Genomic DNA, 24557 nt, shown 5'->3' with positions numbered 1-24557 from the left:
CCTGCCCAGCCCCATTGGCGCTACGCCACTGTTTGAACCCCACCACCATGGGAACCTGTTACTAAAATTTTTGGATCCCACCACTGGAGAAAGGGATGTGGTACCCTCACTGAGGGGCAGCAGGAGGTGATGACATTGAGGCGCCACTGCACCATGAAGGCATGTAGCTACTAACTGGAGAACAGACCTTGGATCTGGCAAGCAACACCTTCGCCTGTACCCATCTGAGCATCTCTGAATCCAAACATATTGTGTAATTTCAGAGAAGCAAAAGAGAAGGCTCTATCTGAGCACCTATGCTTGGTTCTGCTCTCTGTTCAGTAGCTGTGTCTCCACAGGGTGGGGCAGCTGCCACCCCACACCCTCCTGATGCCCTTCATCCTCTTTGTGCTCCATCACGCCACGGAGGTACAGCATCCAGCTATATTGCTCCGTAGCAGGCTCTGGGCAGCACACAAAATGGCTCCTGGGGCAAAAATGAGTGTGATAAGGAAACACAAGAGGGTAGAAGCTGAAAGGATTGTGAAATTTGCAGCATACCTCAAAGCAAGCCAGCTAGCTGATTTCATGAAAAAATGGGCCGTGTGTGATTGATTGTCTGGAGTGGGAGAAATACGACCATAATGGCAGTGAATAAATTTGGGAACAAAAGAACGGTGAGAATCCATGGGGAATTTCTTTATCGCAGGAGAGTAACTGATTCCCCCATCACAGATTATATCGTCACATCACTGCTTGATAAATCCTGTATAATTAATTGGGAAGAATGCTAGCATTTAACTTGTGTTGACAGCTACGGCCGTATGAAGATAACACAGCCACCGGAACTGTGAACGTATCCCTGCCTGCCACTCTGGTAGGTTTGAAGGACAGCTAGAGCTCCCCAGCCCTTATGGAGCAGCTAATTGTTGCTTCCTAGAGTTACGGCATGTAGAATGTATTTGTATTATCTTTGAATGCAACTGTTTGTTCATCACATCTATTAATGTGCATGCATTTTGGATAGACCCGTCAATCAACCAGAAAAGCATACATGAGCCAGAAGGAATGCTAACCCTGACAGCTAGTGTGGCGTAGACGTTAGTGTCAGGCTTAGATCTGGGAGATCTAGGAATTTACAGTGCAGTCCTGTGCAAGCTTACTCAGAAGGAAACCCCACTGTATTCAGTGCTCGAGCAATAGCCTTTGGATATACAGATAAAATTTGATGAGACTATTTGATTAGATTTTATTTAGTGAGGCTTACTTCCATCTGAGAGTGGATAAATTTTCATTGCTAGAATATGGGAGCAGGTCTGAAGAAAGAGACCTGAGTTTGAATCCCCACTCTTTCTTTCTTTCTTTCTTTCTTTCTTTCTTTCTTTCTTTCTTTCTTTCTTTCTTTCTTTCTTTCTTTCTTTCTTTCTTTCTTTCTTTCTTTCTTTCTTTCTTTCTTTCTTTCTTTCTTTCTTTCTGTCTTCCTTCCTTCCTTCCTTCCTTCCTTCCTTCCTTCCTTCCTTCCTTCCTTCCTTCCTTCCTTCCTTCCTTCCTTCCTTCCTTCCTTTTGTCTGTCTGTCTGTCTGTCTGTCTGTCTATTTATTTTTATCAGCCGCCCTCCCCAAAAGGGCATAGAGTGGCTTACAATAATAAAAAATAACATAATAAAACTTGATACAATAAATAATTAAAACAACTATTCATAATTAAAATCAAACCCAAGCTAAATACAGTACTATTAAATTTTTTAAAAAATTACTGAAAAACTTGAAAACCTGAATTAGGATTAGGGCTGCCAACAGATGTAATTGTACAGGCCTCGACCAAAAGCCTGACAGAACAACTTGGCCTTTCAGGCCCTACAGAATTAACCCAAAACAACCACAGCCTAAATATTTATCCTTATTTTAGTGTCTATAAATCCTTAGAAATTGCAAAGATCACAATTTTGGAAAGAAAAAATAAAGAATCTTAGGCGGGACAAATTGAGGTGAATTGAATGAATAAGCCTTTATTGGCATACAATTAAAACATAAGATAAAAAGATAAAAAAGAACAGAACATAAAGTATCATTAACATTTGCTTATATCCAAAAGAAAATTTGCAAGATATTCATTGTATATGTGGTCAGGGTTACTCAAAAGTTTTGAGATTACAATGGAATCATCAGAATCAGTGGGATCAGTAATCAGTAAAGAAATATAGTTAGCAAATTGAGGTGTGCCAAAGGATCTGCTGCACCCACCTTAGCAGCTACAGCCTCTATATTCTTGTCAGTCCCATTTGATCCCTCAGGTGATGGACTGACCAGATTTTCTAACTGAATCCCAACATTAGACTACCTTTTCTATACAAAATAGCATTACGGGTTAGAAGTCATGTCAACGGCACAACACATCTCCGCTCCTTCTTTTCTTCCTTCCTGGCAACTCTGTGACCCCGGAGGCATTTATCTGCAAACAACAGTGTGCCCCAGTGGTTCTGCTGAAACCGAGATAAGGGGTGGAAGGGGATAGAGAGTGGAACTATTTCCCTTAATCCCTTTTGTATCTAAAGAAAGGTTTTTCATTTAAATTCAGTTTAAGGTCATAGCTGGGAGTCATGCTGGGTTTTCTCCCCCCCCCCTTTCCGTCCTTTCTCACTGTCAGCCGCTTTAATCATCTTTTAATGTCGGTAGTTTGAATCATTAGGGATTCCAGACCTGTGTCCACACAACCCACCCGCAAAGAATGCAATAAATGTCCTGTTTGTGCCAAGGCCTGGGTCTGTGGGAGAGACAAGCACCTGGCAACCAGAAAGCATGAGTACTGTATCGATGCATGCACCACTTTCCCCGGGACTGTTTGCTTTGCAGTCGGGTTTCCCCACTGTTTGGTTGTTTGTTTGCATAGGGATTCTCCTCCTGCAAAGCATCCCAAGTTGAGCTGCCATTTTGCCCCATATTTCTTGTTGTTTTTATACAACCTCCATTGGGAAGGATGCCCGCTGGATTTTCTCTGGTCTTTTGTCTAGCATTCATTTGCCAGGCCAGGCCAATTTCTTGTACATTTCACTGGATGGATGGATGGATGGATGGATGGATGGATGGATGGATGGATGGATGGAAGGAAAGAAGGAAAGAAGGAAAGAAGGAAAGAAGGAAAGAAGGAAAGAAAGACTTTCTGATGGAATGGAATGTTTAATTTCTATACCACCCTCCCTTTGAAGGGCTCAGGATGGTGCACAACAATATAATAATACAATACATATAATCAGTGGTGGGATTCAAATAATTTAACAACCGGTTCTGGTGGTGGGATTCAAATAATTTAACAACTGGTTGTTTGTAAGCACCATTTTAACAAATGGTTCTGCAAAAGTGGTGTGAACCAAAAGTGGTGCTGAATCCCACCACTGCATATAATGGCCCAAAGGGTAGAAGGAACTGCTCTGCTGTTGGCGGGGTGGGGGGAGGGGGAGGGGGAGGCGGAGGGGAATGAGAAAACCTGAAGAAAGCTAAACACATGATAATGTACTTCACTTTCCCAGCAAAAGGAGAGGAAAAGTTTCATTTTCAAAGCTTTTGGAAATCACAGGGATTCTCTGATCTGAAGGCAGGGTGACTGCCAAAGAGGGATAAATGTTTGCATAACCGAGAATCAAACCCGAAGGGAATGTATGTTCAAATGCAAAGGAGATCACAATGGCATAAATGGCCTTAGTGAGTTGGTTCGTTTATGGAAAGACAAAAGGCAGGCTATCAAGAACTCTAGGGTTGCCAGTTCGTGTTACGAAATTCCTGGAGCTTTGGGAGGTGGAGCCTGAGGAGGGCGGGGTTTCGGAAAGGGGGAGCTCCGAGGACTGTAATGCCATACAGCCCACCCTCCAAATCAGTCATTTTCTCCAGGGGAACTTATGTGATCGGATTCTTTTGTCATGAGCTGAATGACGACAAGGCAAGCCTCTGTTGTGTAGGATCAAGAGAGGGCTTGAAAAAAGTGGCAGCCACTCGCAGGGCAGTCTAGTGCCCTGTCTTTCTGACCCAGGCTGTGTGAGAATTGTGGTGAAAGAATGTAGTGAAATGGGTTGATGTACAGTCAAACTAAGCATTCAAAAATCAGCTCCCTGTTTGCAACCAGCAAACAGGACATGAGCTGAACCTGTGAGTACTCAAGCACCCTATAGTAGTAGTAGTAGTAGTAGTAGTAGTAGTAGTAGTAGTAGTAGTAGTAGTAGTAGTAGTAGTAGTAGTAGTAGTAGTAGTAGTAGTAGTAGTAGTAGTAGTAGTAGTAGTAGTACCCTGTTTCCCCTAATATAAGACATCCCCGAAAAATAAGACACAGTAGAGGTTTTGCTGAAGTGCGAAATATAAGGCATCCCCCGAAAGTAAGACATAGCAAAGTTTTTGTTTGGAAGCATGCCCGACGAACAGAACACAGGAAAAATAAGGCATCCCCTGAAAATAAGACATAGCACATCTTTGGGAGCAAAAATTAATATAAGACACTGTCTTATATTCGGGGAAACACGGTAGTAGTAGTAGTAGTAGTAGTAGTAGTAGTAGTAGTAGTAGTAGTAGTAGTAGTAGTAGAAGAAGAAGAAGAAGAAGAAGAAGAAAAAGAAGAAGAAGAAGAAGAAGAAGAAGAAGAAGAAGAATTGGATTTATACCTTGCCTTTCTCTCCCATAAAGAAACTCTCGGTGGCCTACAAGCTCCTTTCCCTTCCTCTCCCCACAACAGACACCTTGTGAGGTAGGCGAGGCTGAGAGAGTTCTGAACGAACTGTGACTAGCCCAAGGTGACCCAGTAGGAAAGTAGGAGCGGGGAAACAAATTTGGTTCACCAGATAAGAGTCCACCGATAATGTGGAGGAGTGAGGAATCAAACTTGGTTCTCTAGATTAGAGGCCACCTGCTCTTAACCACCACACCACAGTGATCTCCTGGCATATTCTTCTCAATGTGCAATAGAGAAACTATTTAGCAGCAACCAGACTTCTTATAGTCATGATTCTCTGACATGCACCCTAAAGTAGGCTGGATGTGCTCTTCATGCCAAGCTTCAGTATTTTAGACTCTCTATGTATGTATGTATGCATGCATGTATGTATGCGCTGTCAAGTCACGACAAGTTTATGACGACTCCAGCAAGCAGTGTTCTGGACAAGTGAGAAGTGGGTGGCTTGCCATTGCCTTCCTCTGCAGCGTCCACCTTGGCAATCTCCCATTCAAGCCACCGTCTCTTCCTCCAGACAGGCACAAACCTGGGCATGCCTTGGTTGCCATGGAGGGGCCTACTTGGCAGGCTGAGCCTGTGGGGCTAAGAGTGACTTCCCAGTCTTACAGGCTCATTCTAGGGATTACGGAGATAATTTATTCACCGCACTTTGAATGTTCAAAGGCATCATAGAAAGGCTAAGTGCAGCTTGGTGTCATCAAACCCTTTGTGTCGAGAAGTGCTGGGTAACAGTGCAATAACACGGCGCACACAAATAAACAGAAACCCATTTCGGTGCCGCTGAAAACACGCTGCAAATGGTGGCAATTCCGTACAGAATTCCAACTGTTCATACTTAGTGGGAAGTGCCTGTCTTTGGAGATCAGTTCAGAGTGCTCTTGAGTATCTGGAGTGCAATTTTGTTCCTTTGTTATTAAAAATGACACGATTCTCTCGCATGCCCCTCGGGTAACCTCTCAATATAGATTTAATTATCCTTCATTCTTATCCAGAGTGCTGACTGTGATATTATGAGTGATGGGCAAACTCCCCCCTCCCAACCTGATGGAGAATGGTCTCGAGCAAGAGGATGCAAGGTGGCTCAACAGGCAGTCAGAAATGTGTTTCTTTAGCTTGATCCTGCTCCAAACCATTGTACTCATGGTGATGCCAGATGGAGCTCAACATGGCCCCATGGCCTCAGTCACGGACTTCCTGCTGCCCCTCCCTTTCCTCACGATCAAGAGGAATTCTTGAGGTGGGCTGAGCCTCAAGAGTGTTGGAAGCTGCCGCAAGCATTCTCAGACATATTTGTTGATTATTCATTGACTACCTTTGTGCCAACTATTCCTGTCTCTCCCTCCCTATAGAAGAGTGAGGATTGTGGCACCTTGTTCCAAGGTTTTCTACCGGCAGGAGACTTGCCAGGATGAGAGGGAGATGGAAGTGGTATCACACAACGCCTGATGCTATTTCTGATTTTTTTAAAAGCTGTAAGTGACATCACCACATTGCAGTGGTGCTCTAGGAATCCAATAATTGTGTATGGTTTTACCATAGAGGTTTGGTTGGATTCCTAGATTGTCACCTCCACTTCACTTTTTAAATCAGGAGTGATGTTTCATGATGCCATTTTCCCCTCCCCTTTTTCCTCTCTGCTCATTCAAGCAGTGACGGGATCCAAACTGAATGGCAGAAAAGTCTTTGTACTGGAAACAAGTGAGCGGCACGGCGTCCCTATTTCTCGTGGGCCCCTTCCGCACATGCAGAATAATGCACTTTCAATCCACTTCCAATGCACTTTGCAGCTGGATTTTACTGTGCGGAACAGCAAAACCCACTTGCAAACAACTGTGAAAGTGGATTGAAAGTGCATTATTTTACATGTGCGAAAGAGGCCAGTGATAGCTCCAGAGTTTTGTGACTGCTGCCAGTAGCAGGATTGCCTCCCTCCAGAGGGGATCTAGACTTCTCCCAGATCTCCACACTACAGAGAACAGTGCCCTAGGAAAAAATGGCAGCTTCAGAGGGCAAACTCTATAGCAGTGGTGGCGAACCTATGGCACTGGTGCCAGAGGTGGCACTCAGAGCCCTCTCTGTGGGCACGCGTGCACAGAGTTTGTCATGTGGGGGGGCAGAAAATCACCTCCCTCACACACATCTAGGCTGCCTGGGACGCTGGGCACGACATGTAGGTAACCCTGTTAAGTGCTGTTGAACCCCACTGATTTTCATGGGAAGAACTAAAGCACAATCTGGGAGTCTTGCTTCTAAACCCTCCTAGGGTCGTGATTCACCCATTCAAAGTGTTGCATGATTTCTTCAAAGCAAAGCCACTGACTACCATCAAGCTTACTCCCAAGTAATGCATGCCTTGTTTTTTCTAAACTAAAACCTCAGTATTCAGGTTAAATTGCTGTGTTGGCACTTTGCGATAGACAAGTGGGTTTTGGGTTGCAGTTTGGGCACTCGGTCTTGAAAAGGTTCACCATCACTGCTCTATAGCATCTTATCCCCATGAAGCCCCCTTCCCAAATTCTCCAGGGACCATCCTTCATTTCCAGGAATTTCCCAAGCCATTTTTTGCAACCCTAGTTGGAGGACTGGGCTGCACCTGCCCTCTTTCCAAGACTATTTAATTGGCTCCATCTAAAAGAGCTGTTAATGTATATAAATCAATTGCTATTTTTTTCTTATTAGGCTGCTGGCACTTGTGCCATTGAAAAATTTTAAACGCATTTTACTTATTATTGTAAGCCACCTAGGGTTCCCAATGATTATTTAATTATTTATTTTAAATATTTGTCTCTTGTCTTATGTCCTTGGATTCCAGGCACTTAAAAATACAACAATCAAAGGGCAGCCTTGTAGCAGCTTAATTAAACAAGATTAAATTAAATCTTACATTAAATTAAAAGGCTCTCAAGATTTAAACACAGATATTTTTTTAAAAACATACAGAACAAAAAGGTGTGTTCCATGTATGTGACGCCAGGTGTTCTATAAGTGTTTTAATTAGAAAATAATGACTGGAGCAACATTTTTCAGTGCTGATTAAATGCTGGCATGAGGTTTGTGAACTGTACCTTGGGGAAATTCCTTGAGATTTGTGGGGGTGATGTCGGGGGGGGCGGGTAGACTTTGGAAAAGATGAGTTTGGATTTATATCCCCCTTTTCTCTCCTGTAGGAGACCCAAAGGGGCTTCCCTTCCCCCCTCACAACAAACACCCTGTGAGGTGGGTGGGGCTGAGAGAGCTCCAAAGAGCTGTGACTAGCCCAAGGTCACCCAGCTGGCATGTGTTGGAGTGTACAAGCTAATCTGAATTCCCCAGATAAGCCTCCATAGCTCAAGTGGCAGAGCAGAGAATCAAACCTGGTTCCCCAGATTAGAGTGCACCTGCTCTTAACCACTACACCATGCTGGCTCTCAAAAAAAGAGAGCTCTGTAGGAATGTGATATATGGTTACCAATTTCCAGGTAGAGTAAGGAGATCTCCTGGAATTACAACTGATCTCCCATCTACAGCAATTGGTTCCCCAGCAGAAAATAGCTGCTTTTGACATCATAACATATGGAGGTCCCTGCCCCAATGGCATCCTCTCAAGGTTACCACCCCTCAAATATTCAGGAAGTTACCCGCAGTTGGGATGAGATGCCATAGAGTCTGCCCTCCCAGACAGTTGTTTCTTCTAGGAGACCTGCTCTGTGTTGTCTGGAGATCAGATTTCATTCCAGAAGAATGCTAGGCCTCACCTATAGATCACCAACTGAAGCTCTCACCCACAGACAGCAGCCTGACCTTAAGTCTGAGGCTGACACAAACCCCCTTTTCCAGGGTCTCTCACTGGGTGATTTTGGGAAAATGGGTGACAGATGGGAGGCCAGATCTCCAGTGGTTCCTGAGTTCTATTAAAAAATGGACTCCTGAGTTGCCATCTTGTTGAAATTTAATCCGTCTGGCAAAACTTTTTGGTATATTTATTTCACTTTACAAAATCAATAACTGCCTTCCTGTCCTCACCAAGGCAGCTAGCAAATTAAAGCTGTAAAGCAGGATATAAATATAATAACATTTTGAAAATATGTAACAAGATCACCACCCTGACCTGGACAGGCCCAGGTTAGCTTGATTTTGGCAAATCTCAGAAGTTAAGCAGGGTGAGCCCTGGCTAGTGTTTGGAAGAGAGACCTCCATGGAATACCAGGCAATGGCTAGCCCCTCTGAATGTCTGTTGCTTTGGAAGCTCCATGGGGTGCCATAAATCAGCTGTGATTTGATGGCAAATAAAATCTCTCCACCAACCCCCTGTGATTTCTCAGTAAAGTTTTCCAATGGGTTGCAGATTTTCAATGACCATCTCAAAATTGCGCTGTAGAGTTTTCAGTTCTCTGAAAGGCCAACAGTGAAATCCTGATCAAAATCTTGCAAACTGCCATCGCATCCCTCATAGGTCGAATCCCCACTACTGTCTTAGCCAGGTTTCAGAACACAAACTAACCAGGTTTGAGGGACGACCTCCCCATGGCTTGCGTGGCAGATTCCATTTCTGGTGCTGTTCTCCCCGTTAATCTGCGTTCCGGCAGGACCTGGTTGCAAGTGGATAGACCCCATTAACATGGTTCAGAGCTAACCTGAGGGGAGGGATGAGGGTTGAAACCCTGACTCATTTCCCGCCCTGGAGTGTGACACAGAATTTGGGCAACCAATCAGCACTGCGATGCGTGTGCAGCCTTTCCTTGGTTTCATTTCCGCTTTTGCGATCGGCCAGCAGAAGGGGATGCAAACATTAAACAGTAAAACGCGTAACTTTGAATCATTCATGGTTTACACAGGTAACGATTAACTGTTTGCACAGTTAAACAGTTAAACGTTAAACTTTTACATGCTGGTTTTTTTAATCACACCCCTACAATGTACGTTTCCACAGTGGGAAAAGGTCCCGCCCCATCAAGGCACGCCAGCCAATCAGGGGAGACCGGCAAAGCGAGCTAGCCTGGTAGTGGGGATTCCTAAGAGTTCTGCAACTGGGTATGTCTGCTGTGTGCTCGCTGCAGTGGGGAGGGAGAAACTCCGATGAAGAGGACACAGTTTCACAACAAATAGGTTTGGATCTGCGTGCAAATTTCAAGTGGGGATTCGACCATACAAACCCATTCTGTGGAACAGGTTTATTGTTTCTCCTTCACCGCTGAAACGGAGCGATAGCCAACCTGCACTTATTATGCTAGGCTTGCCCAGTGCCCTTCTTCCCTTAAGCCTCCACTCCAGCATTAATCTTGCCGCTCTCCAAATGTTCTTAATGACAAGGGCAGGTGAACCTGGCATTAGCGCAGGAATCAGCAAATCACCATCAATTGCACCCTGAAGGAGACACTCAGAATCCTCAATGGCTAAGAATTAAAACCATTCACTGTCCCTCTCCCTTCCAATATGGTAGCATAGCAAGAGGTCCAGATGGGCAGAGCAGCTAACTCAGGAGTCAGCACAAATGATTAGGGAATTGCTGAGTAAGCCGCGCGGGGTGGGGAAATGAGGAGCGTCGGCAATGATAGCTGAGTATCGGACGAATTAGTCTTGTTGAATGTTTCACTGACCTTTATCCTCCCCCCCTCCCTCTCTTCCAGCCCAACAGGATCAATTGCTTATACACAGCAACCAGGCCGAAAGCAACGCAGTTGTCAACGCGGGAACGCTGGGAAACCGACTGACGTCTCAGCAGCAGCAGGATCTCAGCAACCCAGGTCAGCTCCTATAATTGCTGTAGTTTGTAACACAATCGTTGTCAGCACTATTTATTAAAAACAAGAATGAGAGAAATCCCCCTGACCACCCAAAGCCACATGATGAAACACCGGACCCTCTTGCAATCGTGTTTCTTTTGTGGGACTGCTCAGAAAGGTGAGGGGGGGGGGCGAGACAGGTTATGTATAGGTTTGTGCAAACACAGTGATTGATGGGAGAAAACGTCATATTCCTGGTCAATCATCCCACATACACTAACTTCATTACAAAAGCAATAAGGTCAGGTCCTCCACCAACCTATATGAAGTTATTATTAATGTCCGTTTTTATTCATTGCTGGCACTGTTCATACCAGGTAATCATATCTTTGCTGTGGTCGCCTGCAACCTGGATTCCGGCTGCAAATGTTTAATCTCCTGTCAAGGCAAAAGATGAGTCAAAGGGGGTCCTCTCACTTCTGTTTTGTACATTACAGTGTCTCTGGCCTGCTGCATGGTACACCTGGAGTTGTGGTCATTACTGTGGGTAATATAAGGGGATGGGTGGCCAGTGAGGGACAAAACAGGAGGGGGAAATGCACAGCTTTAGGAGAGTATCTTACCCGGTTAGATTTTTAAAGACCTCTATATGGCATTCTGATAACAGGGTGGCGACCCTGACTTGGCAGGTTCTTCCACATGCAACTTGGTCCTTTCCCACGTTTCTTCCTTCCTTCTCACCTTTAAAGAGCTCCTGAAGAATTTTCTCATTCCAGGAGCTTCTGAGAATTTGCTGTTGATTTCCTCCTAGTGTTTTTGTGTTATTGTCTCCTCTACCAGCCCCGACCTGGGTGGTCCAGACTAGCCCATAATATCTATTATGTCTTTATATTATCATTCCCCCAAGGACCTTAGGAGGTACTTCTCTACCTCTTTTTATCTTCCTAACAACTCTGAGATATAGGTTAGGCTAAGACAATGGTCGTTTCCCCACTTACCATCGACCACCCTTTGCTGTGTGCTACTCTCAGCGCGCGTCATTTCTGGCGCGTTCCCGGGCTTCCCCACGACCCTGCGCTCTGTGCGGGGTCATCAAAAGACACCGTTTTGAGGAGCGCCAGGAATGACGCGCACTGAGGGGGCGCGAGAGTGGCAGCGTCGGGGCGGCTGCATTGTCGCCGCCTCTGTAGTGGGGAGTGCCGTGGGACCCCGCGCTACTTGGCGAGAGTAGTGCGCAGCAGATGGTAAGTGGGGAAACGACCAATGAAACCTGCCCAAGGTCACCCCGTGAATTGAGTGGGGATTTGAATGCAGGTCTCTACACCACACTGGCTGTCCTTCAGGACCTTTTGTGGTTCTCATGTCTCACAATGCTGACTCCTGGTGCAAAGCAGAGTCCCTGTACTGGATTGCTACACCTTTTCCCCACTACCTGGTAGCCTGGTTTCTGAGCTGCTGTCCTGCAGCAATGGCTTACGATTCAAGATTCCCAGCTCCAGTATGGGAGGGGGAGTTGCACAGACATAGCCTCTGCTTATGTAGTTATACTGCTTCATTCTTCAGAAATTCCACACCAGGACATTCTCCTGCCTTATAACCATCTAATTCAGAGGGCTTTTTCAGGCTGAAGCAAAAGTTATAATGGAGGAATTAGGGGGAGGAGCTGGTGATTTATCTTACATGACATCCTGCGGCCTTATGATTGATTCTAGGACTAACACTGGTCCTTGTAAGGTTATCAGTCTCAAACATAAGAAAACAAGGTGGTAAATTTGAGACAACATTCCTGCAAAGATGAAATAGCCCTGGAATTTTTGGAGCGGCTGACCTAATTTTAGCAAAGCTAGTGAAATTTCCTAGGGCAGAGAGGGTTCTGCACAGCTCCCTCAGAGATCCACAGAAAACTTTAATGCAGGGAATTGATCAAGCTTTGCCGAGTAGCCATCATCTGATATCTGGAACCAGAGAAGAAACTCTCAGTGCAGTGAGTAAAATTTGTAAGACCAGGGACTAAGACAGCTTTGAAATTTGTGAGAAGCACATTTTTGAAACAAATATGGAGATTCCTTTTGGGAAGAAGAAGACAAAGAATTTTTGGGGGGAAAAGCATAAAGGGACAAGGCAAACAGCAGTACCCAAATTGGCCACTCTATATTTCTGGAGCACGGCCCTAATCGCCAGGGCTGTTATCCCTCTAAATGTTTTGGAGCAAGTTATCATTGGCACGATAGCACCTAAATGAATTCCTCAGTTGTAGGTAGGAGCATAATGAATTCATTTAAATGGTAAAACTGAATCCTCCGTAGGTAACTACTACAAGTGGGTTGGGGGAGAAGCTCCTCTTGTGCTCATTAATTTCTGCTAACTATTCAATATACTCTTCTGGAATTTTAACTACTCTCTAATGAATATGGATCATTCGGCAATTATTTGCTGCTGTGCTTATAGGGCTGTCACTCATAAGCCAAGATGCATGACAAAAACCCAAGTTCATTCGTTCCTATTAATAACCCCAGAAACTTTTGAGCTCCGTTTGTGGCAGCCGTTTGGTGAATTTCTTTCTGAGTTTTTTTGCTTTTCCCATTGTGATTTAATTTGCTGACTTTTTTTTCCCTTTTGTTCCGTTCTTTTTTTACCCCCTTCCCCTTCCCTAGCAATTGCACAAAAAATGAATGAGCAGCTTAGCAGCCAGGAGATGAAACTGACTTCCCTACAGAAGAAGGTTGACAACATTTCGGTCGTCATGAGTGATGTGAGCAAGACGCTCTCCTCTCTGGAAGGCAAAATCAATGAAGATAAGGGCAGAGACTTGCAGGCGTTTCTAAAAGGTAAAAAGAAAGAAATTAATGCAATCAGTCACCCAGTTAAAAGTGGCAGGGAAAGAGAGGGGAGGAGAAGAAGAGAAAGGAACTGTTCAAACTGGAGTTAAGAGTGCTTTTGCAATTATTTCACATTCTGTAAAAGGGAAATACATTTTCTTTTTCTTTTTACTTAGGTTTTTTTTTTGAAGAGAAGACAGATGATTTGTCCTCGCAAAAGGCAATATGCTATGCAGTTCAATCATACAAAGATACTTTTCTATGCCCACCGAGGTTAACAGGTTTTGTGAGCCTGCTTAGGACTACTCTGAAAGCCATTAAGAGGAAGAAGAGTTTGAATTTATATCCCCCTTTCTCTCCTGTAAGGAGACTCAAAGGGGCTTACAATCTCCTTTCCCTTCCCTACCCCCACAACAAACACCCTGTGAGGCAGGTGGGGCTGAGAGGGTTCCAAAGAACTGTGACTAGCCCAAGGTCACCCAGCTGGCATGTGTTGGACTTTACAAGCTAATCTGGTTAGCTTGTTAACCAGATAAGCCTCCACAGAACAAGTGGCAGAGCGGGGAATCAAACCCAGTTCTCCAGATTAGAGAGCAGCAGTGGCGTAGTGTCTAAGAGCAGGTGCACTCTGATCTGGAGGAACTGGGTTTGATTCCCCGCTCTGCCGCCTGAGCTGTGGAGGCTTATCTGGGGAATTCAGATTAGCCTGTGCACTCCCACACACACCAGCTGGGTGACCTTGGGCTAGTCACAGCTTCTTGGAGCTCTCTCACCCACCTCACAGGGTGTTTGTTGTGCGGGGGGAAGGGCAAGGAGATTGTCAGCCCCTTTGAGTCTCCTGCAGGAGAGAAAGGTGGGATATAAATCCAAACTCTTCTTGTTCTTCTTCTTAACCACCACATCACGCTGGCATCTATGCTGCACTCTGTATACCACGCTGGCATCTATGCTGCACTCTGATTGTAAGCCCCCATTATGATCTCCACCAGAAGCCCTTGTTTGGGTTTCCTTCTTCAGAAGTGAGGAAAGCAGTGGCCAAGACAGGGCTTCTTCTGGTCTTGGTGCTGCATTTGTAACACTCTCTTCAGGGAGATCCACCAAGCATCTTTATTGTTCGTATTCAGCCCCCCACAAAGCGATTGGGGTTTTTTTTGTGCCTTCTCTAATTTCTGTCTAGGTGATGTTCGTTCTCCTGGTTTTACTTTTTCTTTAAGTCATGAGTTTTATTGTATTGGATTGGTTTTATATTGAGATTTAATTTAATTAGTTTTTACATTTCATTGTATAATGCACATTCAATCCACTTTCACAATTGTTTGAAAGTGGATTTTGCTATTCTGCACAGCTGCAAAGTGCATTGAAAGTGGACTGAAAGTAATGCCCTTTTCACACCAGATGCAACTCACAATCTTAAGGATCACACGAAGTTCCTATAACAGCAGTGCCCTTTGCTGGTGTGACTGTATAGAAGATTTGCACATAATCTGGCAGTGCCACATGAAGAGCTGCAGACCGCCATACACGGCAGCATGGTGAAAACATCTTACTAGCTGCTTTCATTCAATGAGTGGAATACTCTGACAGACCCTAAGTAATGTGAAAAGCATTTTGTTCCATCCGTCCAGATTTGCAATAGATTTGTTTCTAGTTCACAGGATTTCCCCCCTCTTTATTTCGCCACAGGTCACACCCCCGTGTCCTTGGCCACTTAGATACTGACAATTTCACATCAAAAGTGAACCTTTGGATCTCTAAAAGATACTGAAGACGCCGTCATTTATTACAGCTCCATTCCTCGTTTGCCTCTGGAGTTTTAAGCTCTCCGAAATTATTGCTCTACACACAGCCATATTTCCACCATGACTTCCATCTGCCCTGTCCTGTGCATTTTATTGCTTTGTGACACTATTGACCCTTGGGTGTACATTCAATATGTTATGGCACATTTTCCATTTCCCCTCTGCTTCCTTTCCCCTTTCAGCGTTCCCTTCGATTTAATCTGTCAGCTCCACACACATCCAAGATATGCTTTGGTAGAACCGGCGTTTGCGTACCACCCAGCCCTTTGCTGAGTTCTGCATTCCCTTCAATTATCAGCACACATTAGGATCACAAAGGCCCTTTCCCCACTTACCTTAAGCCCCGCGCTACTCTCCGCAAGTAGCGCGGGGTCCCACTGCACTCCCCACGTCAGGGGCGGCAACAGCGCAGCCGCCCCGATGCTGCCGCTCTTGCGCCTGCTCAGCGCGCGGCATCCCTGGCGCTGGCAAAAACGGCGCCTTTGGATGACCCCGCACAGAGGGCGGGATCGTGGGGACGCCCAGACGCGCGCTAGGGATGCCGCGCGCTCAGAGCAGCGCACAGCGACAGCGGCAGCAGGAGAAGTGGGGAAAGGCCCAAAGGAAACTGACCAAGATTGCAATCATCACGTGAAGCCTTGTCTGTGCCATCAAGTGAGGAAAATGATGCTAGATATGCAATCTCACCTAGGGCAGCTCTCTATCCCACTGGCTCCCATGGTGACTGTAAAGGCAGCCTTTACTTTAGAGACCTTTTATTGAATTTCCATGCTATATTATTTTTGCCTTCTTCCGGACCGCGCGAGCATTCACTCCCTGTACACTGTCTTTCCGTTTGATTGATGCTGGTCATTTACAAATTGGGTTACCCTCCTGACCAAGATGCCTTGCAAAAATTGCTACTATTAGCCTCTTTTATTAGCTTTTAATTATAGGGCTAGGAGCTAGACAGGGCTTGACCCTTCCGGAAGTTGAGACTGTGTGTGTTTGTGAGTTGAGATAGGCTACTGCACAAACATTTTGTCTCCTTCTCTTTCGCTCGCTTTCCATTCCCTCTTCTGCTGCACAAGGCCCGAGGAAGAACTCCCTGTTCTCTGGGATTTATGACTGTGTTCTTTTTATATTGTTCTGACAACTCTGTGAAGGACGCTTTCATCAAAACAGAAATGGATTTTCAGTCTTGACATCCTTTTCTACCCGTCTCTCTTGTCCCCAAAAGAAGGTGATTCCCATTTCCCTGCAGTCTTCTCCTGCCCTTCAGTCAGCTCAAGAAGAATCCTTTTCTACTATTTCTCCCCCTTGTCTATTGATGTCTTACATAGCTGTATGGCAAAGGAAAGGGGGGGCGGGGGTAGAGCAGCTGCAGGCTTCAACAGAGAAACATTGGGGGCAAATGTTATGATTAACAAATACGAATGAAATGTTCACCAAATGTGGGGAACATTTGTGAAAATGTAACTGTAAATATGAGTTGCTGTTGAGCAAATGCCAACCCACCCTTTCTTCTCGAGTAGCTGTCTGTTATCTTCCTTTCTCTTGGCTCTTGCTGTGTCCTACTTTCAGTCCATCCAGAGCTTTCCCTCTCCTGCTTCTCTGTGTTATCTGTCACATTGTGTTGCCAAAGCTGAGCTATGGCTTTCTTCACCACCTCCAAATACCCACAGATCATTTCAGCCCTTTGATCCCTGGCCTGTTAAGCAGGGCAGTCTTTGACCATTTTCAAAGGGTGAGCATGTTGATTGCTAGGCATGCAGATAGGACCGGTAGTGAAGGTTTGAGCAATGGCTACTGAATCAATGAAGAGATAAAATTGACTTGTATCAGGCCATTCATCCATTTCATCCTCTTACTCTGACAACCAATGGCTCTTCTAGGTCTTTCCTAGCCTTGCAACCCAATAGCCTTATAATTGGAAATGTCAGATATTGAACTTCTGGTCTTACTTGTACAAAATACAGGCTATACCACAAACAAATGAGCCCTCCCCAGGAATTTTTGAGGTTGTGCTATAAGCACTGATACGTCTATTAACTCATTATTTTATTCATTTTTTCTTTAGATATGTGAGTGTTATGTTCTTCTAAAGTTTCTTATATATTGCTGTTTTTACCTATTTTAAATCTGCTCTGATCCTTTTTATTTAGAGTGGATTTGTTACGTGCCGTGTGCTTTGGCAGTGCACATACTAAACTTGGAATGATATTCAGAAGATTAGCATGGAGTTGATTTGCCACAGGTTAAAACAAAACTGCAGTGTTTAGTATATAATTATGTTGCTTAGCATACAATCCAATCACTTAACCTCTTATAAGCCATTGATTTCAACGGGAATCTTTTATACACTTAACTTTTCCCCATTGAAATCAATGAAATTTATTAACTACTAAATCTGGCTGGAATTTCAGAAACAGGTGATGCAGGTAGTCATGTTGGTCCAGAGCAAAACCCAAAAACAAAATACCTTTGGTTAAGGCCAAAATAACAACAGCAATAATAACATTACTGTGCAAACGTCTCCATTCTTCAGAAGTTTTCATCAGGCTGGATGCTAAGAAACAAAGAAAGGGGGAGAGGAGAAAATTCAAGACATTATAGTAAGGACATGATTTTCTTGCTTACATCCTGAACAGAATCCCGATTGTCTTTTTTTGCTACCCTTTTTAATCCAGCCCCATTAACGGTTTTGGTAAAAATCAAAATCTTGTACACTGATTGTGTTATTTATTAAGTCAATATGTGACATGTGTTTTCTGGGATATGTCTTTAGAAGTTATTTAATTTAATTTACATCTTTCTCTTTAAGTCTGTTTGCTCTCCTCCATCTGCTCTACAATTCTGTTTCCAGATTGACTCTCCCTCCCTCCAAATCACATTACTTATTGGACTTACTAATTGGTACAGAATGGTTCCAACCATTTTGAAAGCTGCCCTGTCATGTATTACGGGTCTCCTCTTTTGTTTCTGAGGGTGGCAAATGCTGCCTTGGCTCTTCCTGTTTCCTGTTCATATTAGATTTGAGCCATCCATCTTCTCACTAGATCTGTCCTGCCTTCTGCATTTCTTTGTGCAACCTTCTACTGTATTTCCAAAGATGACCTTTTCATTGCCTAATAGGACCTCTGACCTGCCTTCATCCTTCTTCTTTCCCTCCTCCTGACCATTAAAAATCAAATGCAGAAAAGCAAGGGGAAGCAAGAGAGGCCTTCTGGGAAAGAGAATGATTGTCCAGCTGTGACAGGCTTCCATTAAACTCAATGAAGATACATAGCTGAAACAATGGATTGCTGGGTTGTTAAGGGCTGCGAGGGTCATGGAAACTGGGCCCTAAGTTTCTCATGTTTTCTCAGAACAGAAGCGGTGCTCCAGGCAGTTTAGAAATATATTGAATACTCGATTTCCCTTTCTGTGGAGATCAAGTTAAAGGTAGAAACTGTTTTGAGTACCCTCTGATTCTTCTATTGTTTCATAGGTTAAGCCATTTGTGAATACCTCTGTGATCGATAGTGTGGAACGAGAGTTTACGGCCAAGGGTGAGACAAAGCTCACTGAGTGACCCTGAGCCACTGATTACCTCTCAGTTTTGCCTGCCTTGTGTGAAAAAAGGGTTTTAATTAACTAAAGTTAAGTCAATTTAGAAAGAAAGAGAAAAAAATTCAGTGAGGCAGTGAGCTTTGAAAGAAGTCGGTCAGAACTGAAATGGAATGTTTTACTCCTGGGCTTGCCTGTGATTGGCCACGTTTGTAAGGGGTGTGCCTGATTGGTGGAATTTTGAAAATTCTAAGGTTGGAATGGGTCTGTTAGAGTCAGTTAATGGCAGTTGGGAAATAGCAGGGTTGAAGAGAAGACTAAGCTCTGTTGAGAAAATAGCAGTGCTATCCTAAGCAGGTCTCCTCAAAATCCTCCCCAGATCTATTCTCTGAGTCCTGCTCTCTCCTCTTCTATCCTAACCCAATTTGACTGCCCTACTGGGGTGGAAGAAAGCAGTGGCTGGTGAGAAAAGAGCAAATTCTCACAGTCACCTCATCTTTCTTCTGCTGCTTCCATCCCTCAGTGCATTCTGGGAATTGTAGCTCCTGGACCAGGGGAAAGAAAAGTGGAGGAATAAAGACAAGTGAAGCTGAGATTGGGGCAATACGCCTAGCTGCGGCCTGCATTTGGGTTCTGCTGGGTCAAGGCCAGTAGCGTAGCGCCAAGGGGGCAGGGTGTGTGATGCACTGGTCGTGTTCTGGGGCGTGGTGGGGGTGGATGGGGGCATGGCAGGGGCACAGGGCGCACCCATGCCCCGGGTGCAGTTCCCCCTTGCTCCGCCCCTGGTCAAGGCAGATACGGTCCTTTGCCCCGAAGCCCAGCCCTGAGAGCTCCATTGATCAGTACATCCAAATCCTCCCATCTCATAGGGGAACATGACAACTAGTGGAAGATGGAGGGAGTGAAGGCATGAGGGTATTGCCATCAGCACAATCAGTCCTCTTTAGGAATCATCAAAAGTTTTGCCACAATTCTAGAGGGGATTAAATTATTTCCAGATATCCCCAGATGTCACAGTGTTAGGCTGGCAGACTTTTTGTTGTTGTTGGTTTTCATCCATGGCCACTCAAATCAGCAGTGGAAAGAGGATCTGCAACAGGCAATCTCCCATCCTCACTTGGACTTGACAGCCCTTCTATCACATCTGAATGGTTCTTGTGAGGAAGTTCATTTTTTAAATCTCAACCCAGTTGAAAACTCCACAGGTTGTCTTAGGCAAAAGCCATTATTTGCCCATTCTCATCCCTCCAACCCATAATAAGGCAATAACTTTGGCCTACACAGCATCTGTGAGAGCCAGAACAGTATAGTGGTTAAGATGTTGGACTCTGACCAGAGAAACCTAGGTTGAAATCCCCTCCTGTGCCATGGAAGCGTGCTGGGTGACACACATTCTCAGTCCTGACCTTGGCTAGTTTTTGAATGTGAGACATACCAGTCCTTCATTTCCAACATGAATGTCTCTTGCCTTGAAATCCTATAGGGTCATCATAAGTCAGCTGTGACTTGCTGGCAAAAAAGCTGCTGTAAATGATGCTGAGGTGATGTAAATGAATCCCTTTTGAACATTGTAAAACTTTAGGAAAAGTTTCCAGTTTTCCTTCGCATTCTTTGTTGCTGTTGTCAGTTAAAATATCAGCTAAACTGGGGGTTAAAGTTTTGGGGATAAGGGATTTTGGTAGATGATGTTATAGTAGTGCCTGTTCAGCACCGTGCACTTGGTCAGAGGGTCACAGCAGGGCAAGTAAGCAAGTACAAAACTGTGTTGTTCTACCCATGATTTCCTAGGCTTTGTGTCTAGTACAGCCCTGCAGATCTATAATCTGCTGAGGAGATTATTTTATTTTTGTTTGAGGTGGGTTTTGCCCTATTAAACAATTAGGGATTGTTGAGTTTCCTTAGCCAATTAGTACTCATTCATGATTTGGCAAAAGATTAAGGAATCCTTTAATTGACCCCCACAAGACGAGTCTTTGTTCAGATATCACGTGGCCGCATGCTGTTTCTATCAAATCCTTATTTATATCCCAACTGGTAAAACCGTCTCCCTCCTTCATTCATTCTTTTAGGTCAGGTGAAAGTTTGTGCTTTTGTTATACCAATAATTAGGCTGGATTGAATCTTGACAGGATTAGTTTAGCCTGTCAATGTGTGCATTGTCACAGATAGAATATACAAATATGGGTATTTTTAAATTGTACCTGATGCTTGATACAACATAAAACTTCCATTTATCTGTAGTGCCTCCTGGATCTAAAATTATAAAGATTAAAGATATAGTTGAAGAGATTAAATTCAGATGCCTGGTTTAATGAAATAAATCTAAATTGTACGTTCTAGAACAAAGATGGTCCAGGAATTGGTGAAAGGATTCTCAAATCTCCTATCATCTTTTATGCTTAAAAAGTAATAGTTGGGATGTATCTGAATATGTACCATACAGTTATTATTTCCTTTCAGAGTGTACAAGTTGGCTGCAGTTAAGGTACCAGTTTTTGCCTGAACATCTGTATATGATATATGGGACATCATTTTGTATTTTTGTCCCCCTTCAAAAAAAAAAAAGTAGATCCAGCCCTGTTCCCACAAAATGACCAAACTAATTAAAAGATAAACAGTGAATAGTAAAAGTGCAATTGAAACCTGGAAATTGCTGAGGAAATTGCAAAGGAAATCATCTATATGGAAAGAGATGGTTACAGAATCTATGTCCCCTTTGCCAACCATATTTCCAGCTTTGAGCTCAAAAAAGAAGGGCCAAAAAGATAGCTTTGTTTAAGTATGCCCTGGATATATGTTTGAAGCCTTGCTATTTGTTGATGGGATATTTATGTCTTTCCACAACAGGTCTCAAGTCCAAAAGCATTGAGGAGCTAGTGAAAGAGATTGTGAAAGATCAGATCAAAGTCTTCCAAAATGACATGCAAGAGACTCTAGCCCAGATTTTCAAGATGATGTCTGATCTATCTGAAAATCTTGAGAGTACCAAAGCACTGGTCAAAGGTTTGAACGGAACTCAACAAAAATTTGCCTTTGAAATAGAAAATAGGCCTGCAAAGACGGAAATCCTAAAGATAAAGTCCCAGATCCTGCACATCGAGGAAGAGATAAGCATTACATGTGATCTGCCAGTCAGAGATTTGCAGGAAAAGCAGAAGGCCATGGAAGTCGCCTTGGAGCATCAAAGTTCAAAGAGTGATATTTACTATGAATCCCTGAACAAGACTCTGAACCAAATGAAAGAGGTTCATGAGCAGCTGTTATCAGCTGAAAGGGTCTCAGATCAAAACATCCCTACTGCAACAGGTGAATCAGTGAGCGATAACATTACAAATTACATCACTGGTCTACACGAGAAAGTGAAAACCCAGAATCTCATGGTTTTGCAGTTATATGATGACCTCAGAGTCCAAGACAGTAAGATCAACAACCTCACTCTAGCACTGGAGATCCAGAAAGACTCCTTACCGGGAGCATTTGATGAAATATTTACTAAGTGCCAGAAGGAATTCCAAAAACACCTGAAGGGAGCAGAAGACAACGTGCTTACTTTAAACAGAACAATGGTAAACCTTGTGCTTCCTTTGGATGATAAGATGGACAAAATGACAGAGCAAATTAATGACCTCTGTTACGACATGGAGATCCTCCAGCCTTTGATTGAGCAAGGAGTGCCCTTTAGCCTTCCCTCAGATGATGAGCAGCAGATTGAAAGAGAGGCTATAAACAGAAAGCTGGAAAATTTAACCAGTGTTGTTACAGGTTTGAGTTCCACCATCAAAGAACTCACCCAAAGCCAAAAGGAGCTTAAAAGTGAAGCCCAAGTTTACAAGGAAGAATCTGAGAGGCGAATTAATGAATGTTTTGTTTTAATGGAAGATGGCTTAAACAAGACCATGGTGGTGATGAACAGTGCCGTCGATTCTATTCAGGATAATTACGTCATGAAGGAAACACTAGGCACTTTGAGGAACGAAACGACAGCTTGCTGTCATGGAGCAGAGAACATAGAAAGAATATTGACGTGGATACCTCAGTTCCAACAGATGAACAAATCCCTTCAGTTACTAGTCAATGAGAATCAGAAACGTGACTTTGTTACGAGGACTGTGCCTTTTTCAGATTCCTCATCAGGTGGACAGGACAGAATAAGGTTCCCTGATCTCAACCAAGTCCATCAAGTCTGGAACACAACAACATTGTCAAATACACAACATGACCAAGATACTGGTCGCCAGGAAGAGCAGCTCTTGCACCCAATGCAGGAGCGTGAAGATCATGAGGTTCGCCTTCAGGCTGTGGAAGCAAAAATAGCCAAGTTTTTGGCAAACAACTGTGTCACAGCGCGACACGTCAAAGCCGCTTTATCCGAAAAGGACAAAGTGCTCTCTGGTCAGTTCCAGGCCCTGAGTTCCAGAATCAAAGCACTGGAGGTAAAATCCATCCGTGTCTCTGTGAGCATCCCTTTCTTAAACAAGACGGCTTATGAAGCCCGCAGCTTGTGTCGCGATGTGTCTGCAAGAATCCAAGAGGTCAATGCCAGCATTCCCGTGCTAATGCAAGTAGCCCACCCAGATATTGTGCTATTTCAGAAAGGCTTGCAAGAGTTTGCTGAATCTGTGCTGGAGATAAAAACAGGAACAATCTTATCTAATCTAACTGGCTATATAGACAAGTGCCTTAATGATGCTGTATATAATATTACCAAACGCCTGAAACCAGCTCCTCCAGTTGTAAAAAAGCCGGTAACCGTAAAAAAGACCGCAGTGAACACAACCAGCCTGTCTGGACGGAGTCAGAGAAACACCGATACTGCTTCAGATCCAGGTAATAGATTTTAGTCATATCCTTTTTATTGTTACCATTATAAAAGAGCCTCATGTTCTAGTAGACAATGTAGAGCAAAAGAGAGACAAATGCCTGTCTACCATTCGCAATCTATTTTTGAAACCGTACTAGGGTTGGAGATTCGGACAGTCCAAATCCGAATTTTTACCGAATCTGCACGGATTCGGACGGATTCGGACGAGCCAGGGGCCGAATCTGAGCTGTCCGAATCCTAACAGATCCGAATCCATGGGATTCGGATTACCAGCCGAATTGCGTTTTTATTTTTTGGTGTTTTTTTCACATTTCGGCCTGCAGGGGAGACATTTTTAAACATATCAGCACCAAATTTTCAGGGTATCATCCGGAGACTGTCCTGATGATACCCTCCAAGTTTGGTGCATTTTGGTTTAGGGGCCAAAGTTATGGACCCCCAAAAGAAATTATTGTCCCTATCCCCATTCTTTCCAATGGGAACTAAGGAGATGAGGGCTAGCCTTTTGAGGGTCCATGACTTTGGCCCCCCTGAACCAAACTGCACCAAACTTGGAGGGCATCATCAGGACAGTCTCCTGATGATACACTGAAATAATTGGCACCGATACCATCTACAAATGCACCTCCTGCAGGCACCCCCAGAAGATTCTGCACAAAGATTCTTTTGTTCTGCAGTGAGCTTAGCTGCATTGCTGTCAATAGGAATTTCTGAGGGGGCTGTGGAGTGCCACATTTTTCATGGTAAACCCACAAAGAGCTTTTCAGGGTATCTTCAGGAGAGTCTCTGTGAATGACACCAAATCCAGGTTTGGGGAACTTTACTTCAGGGGAAGTGGGAGATGGGCCCTACCCTTTTTGGGTCCCATAGAATTAAACCCCCTGAAGTAAAGTTCCCCAAACCTGGATGGTGTCATCCAGAGACTCTCCTGAAGATACCCTGAAAAGTTTTGCCGACTTCACTACCTTCGAGAAATGTGCACCTCACGGCCCTCTACCAGAAATTCCCCATTGACCTAACAATACAGCTTCAAGTCACTGCGAGAAATGCCTAAAATGCTTCGGCAAAATTCTGAGGGGTGCCTACAGGGGGACGCATTTTTGAGATGTATTGGCACCAAATTATCAGGGTATCATCAGGTGACTGTCACTGATGTAACTGCCCACCAAGTTTGGTGCAGTTTGGTTCAGGTATC

General features: G+C 44.2%; 1 protein-coding gene across 1 annotated transcript in view; it reads left to right on the top strand.

The window, feature by feature from the left end:
- MMRN1 (multimerin 1) overlaps positions 1 to 24557 on the top strand; it is a 94634-nt gene that overhangs the window by 48861 nt on the left and 21216 nt on the right. Inside the window, 3 exon segments of the mRNA XM_048508898.1 lie at positions 10299 to 10415; positions 13049 to 13222; positions 21388 to 23367. Coding sequence (XP_048364855.1) covers positions 10299 to 10415; positions 13049 to 13222; positions 21388 to 23367 — 2271 coding nt within the window.

This window comes from Sphaerodactylus townsendi, linkage group LG10 (assembly GCF_021028975.2).
Source record: "Sphaerodactylus townsendi isolate TG3544 linkage group LG10, MPM_Stown_v2.3, whole genome shotgun sequence".
NCBI classification, from domain to species: Eukaryota; Metazoa; Chordata; class Lepidosauria; order Squamata; family Sphaerodactylidae; genus Sphaerodactylus; species Sphaerodactylus townsendi.
Note: the sequence above shows the minus strand (reverse complement) of the source record. Positions and strands in the feature narration are given on the sequence as shown.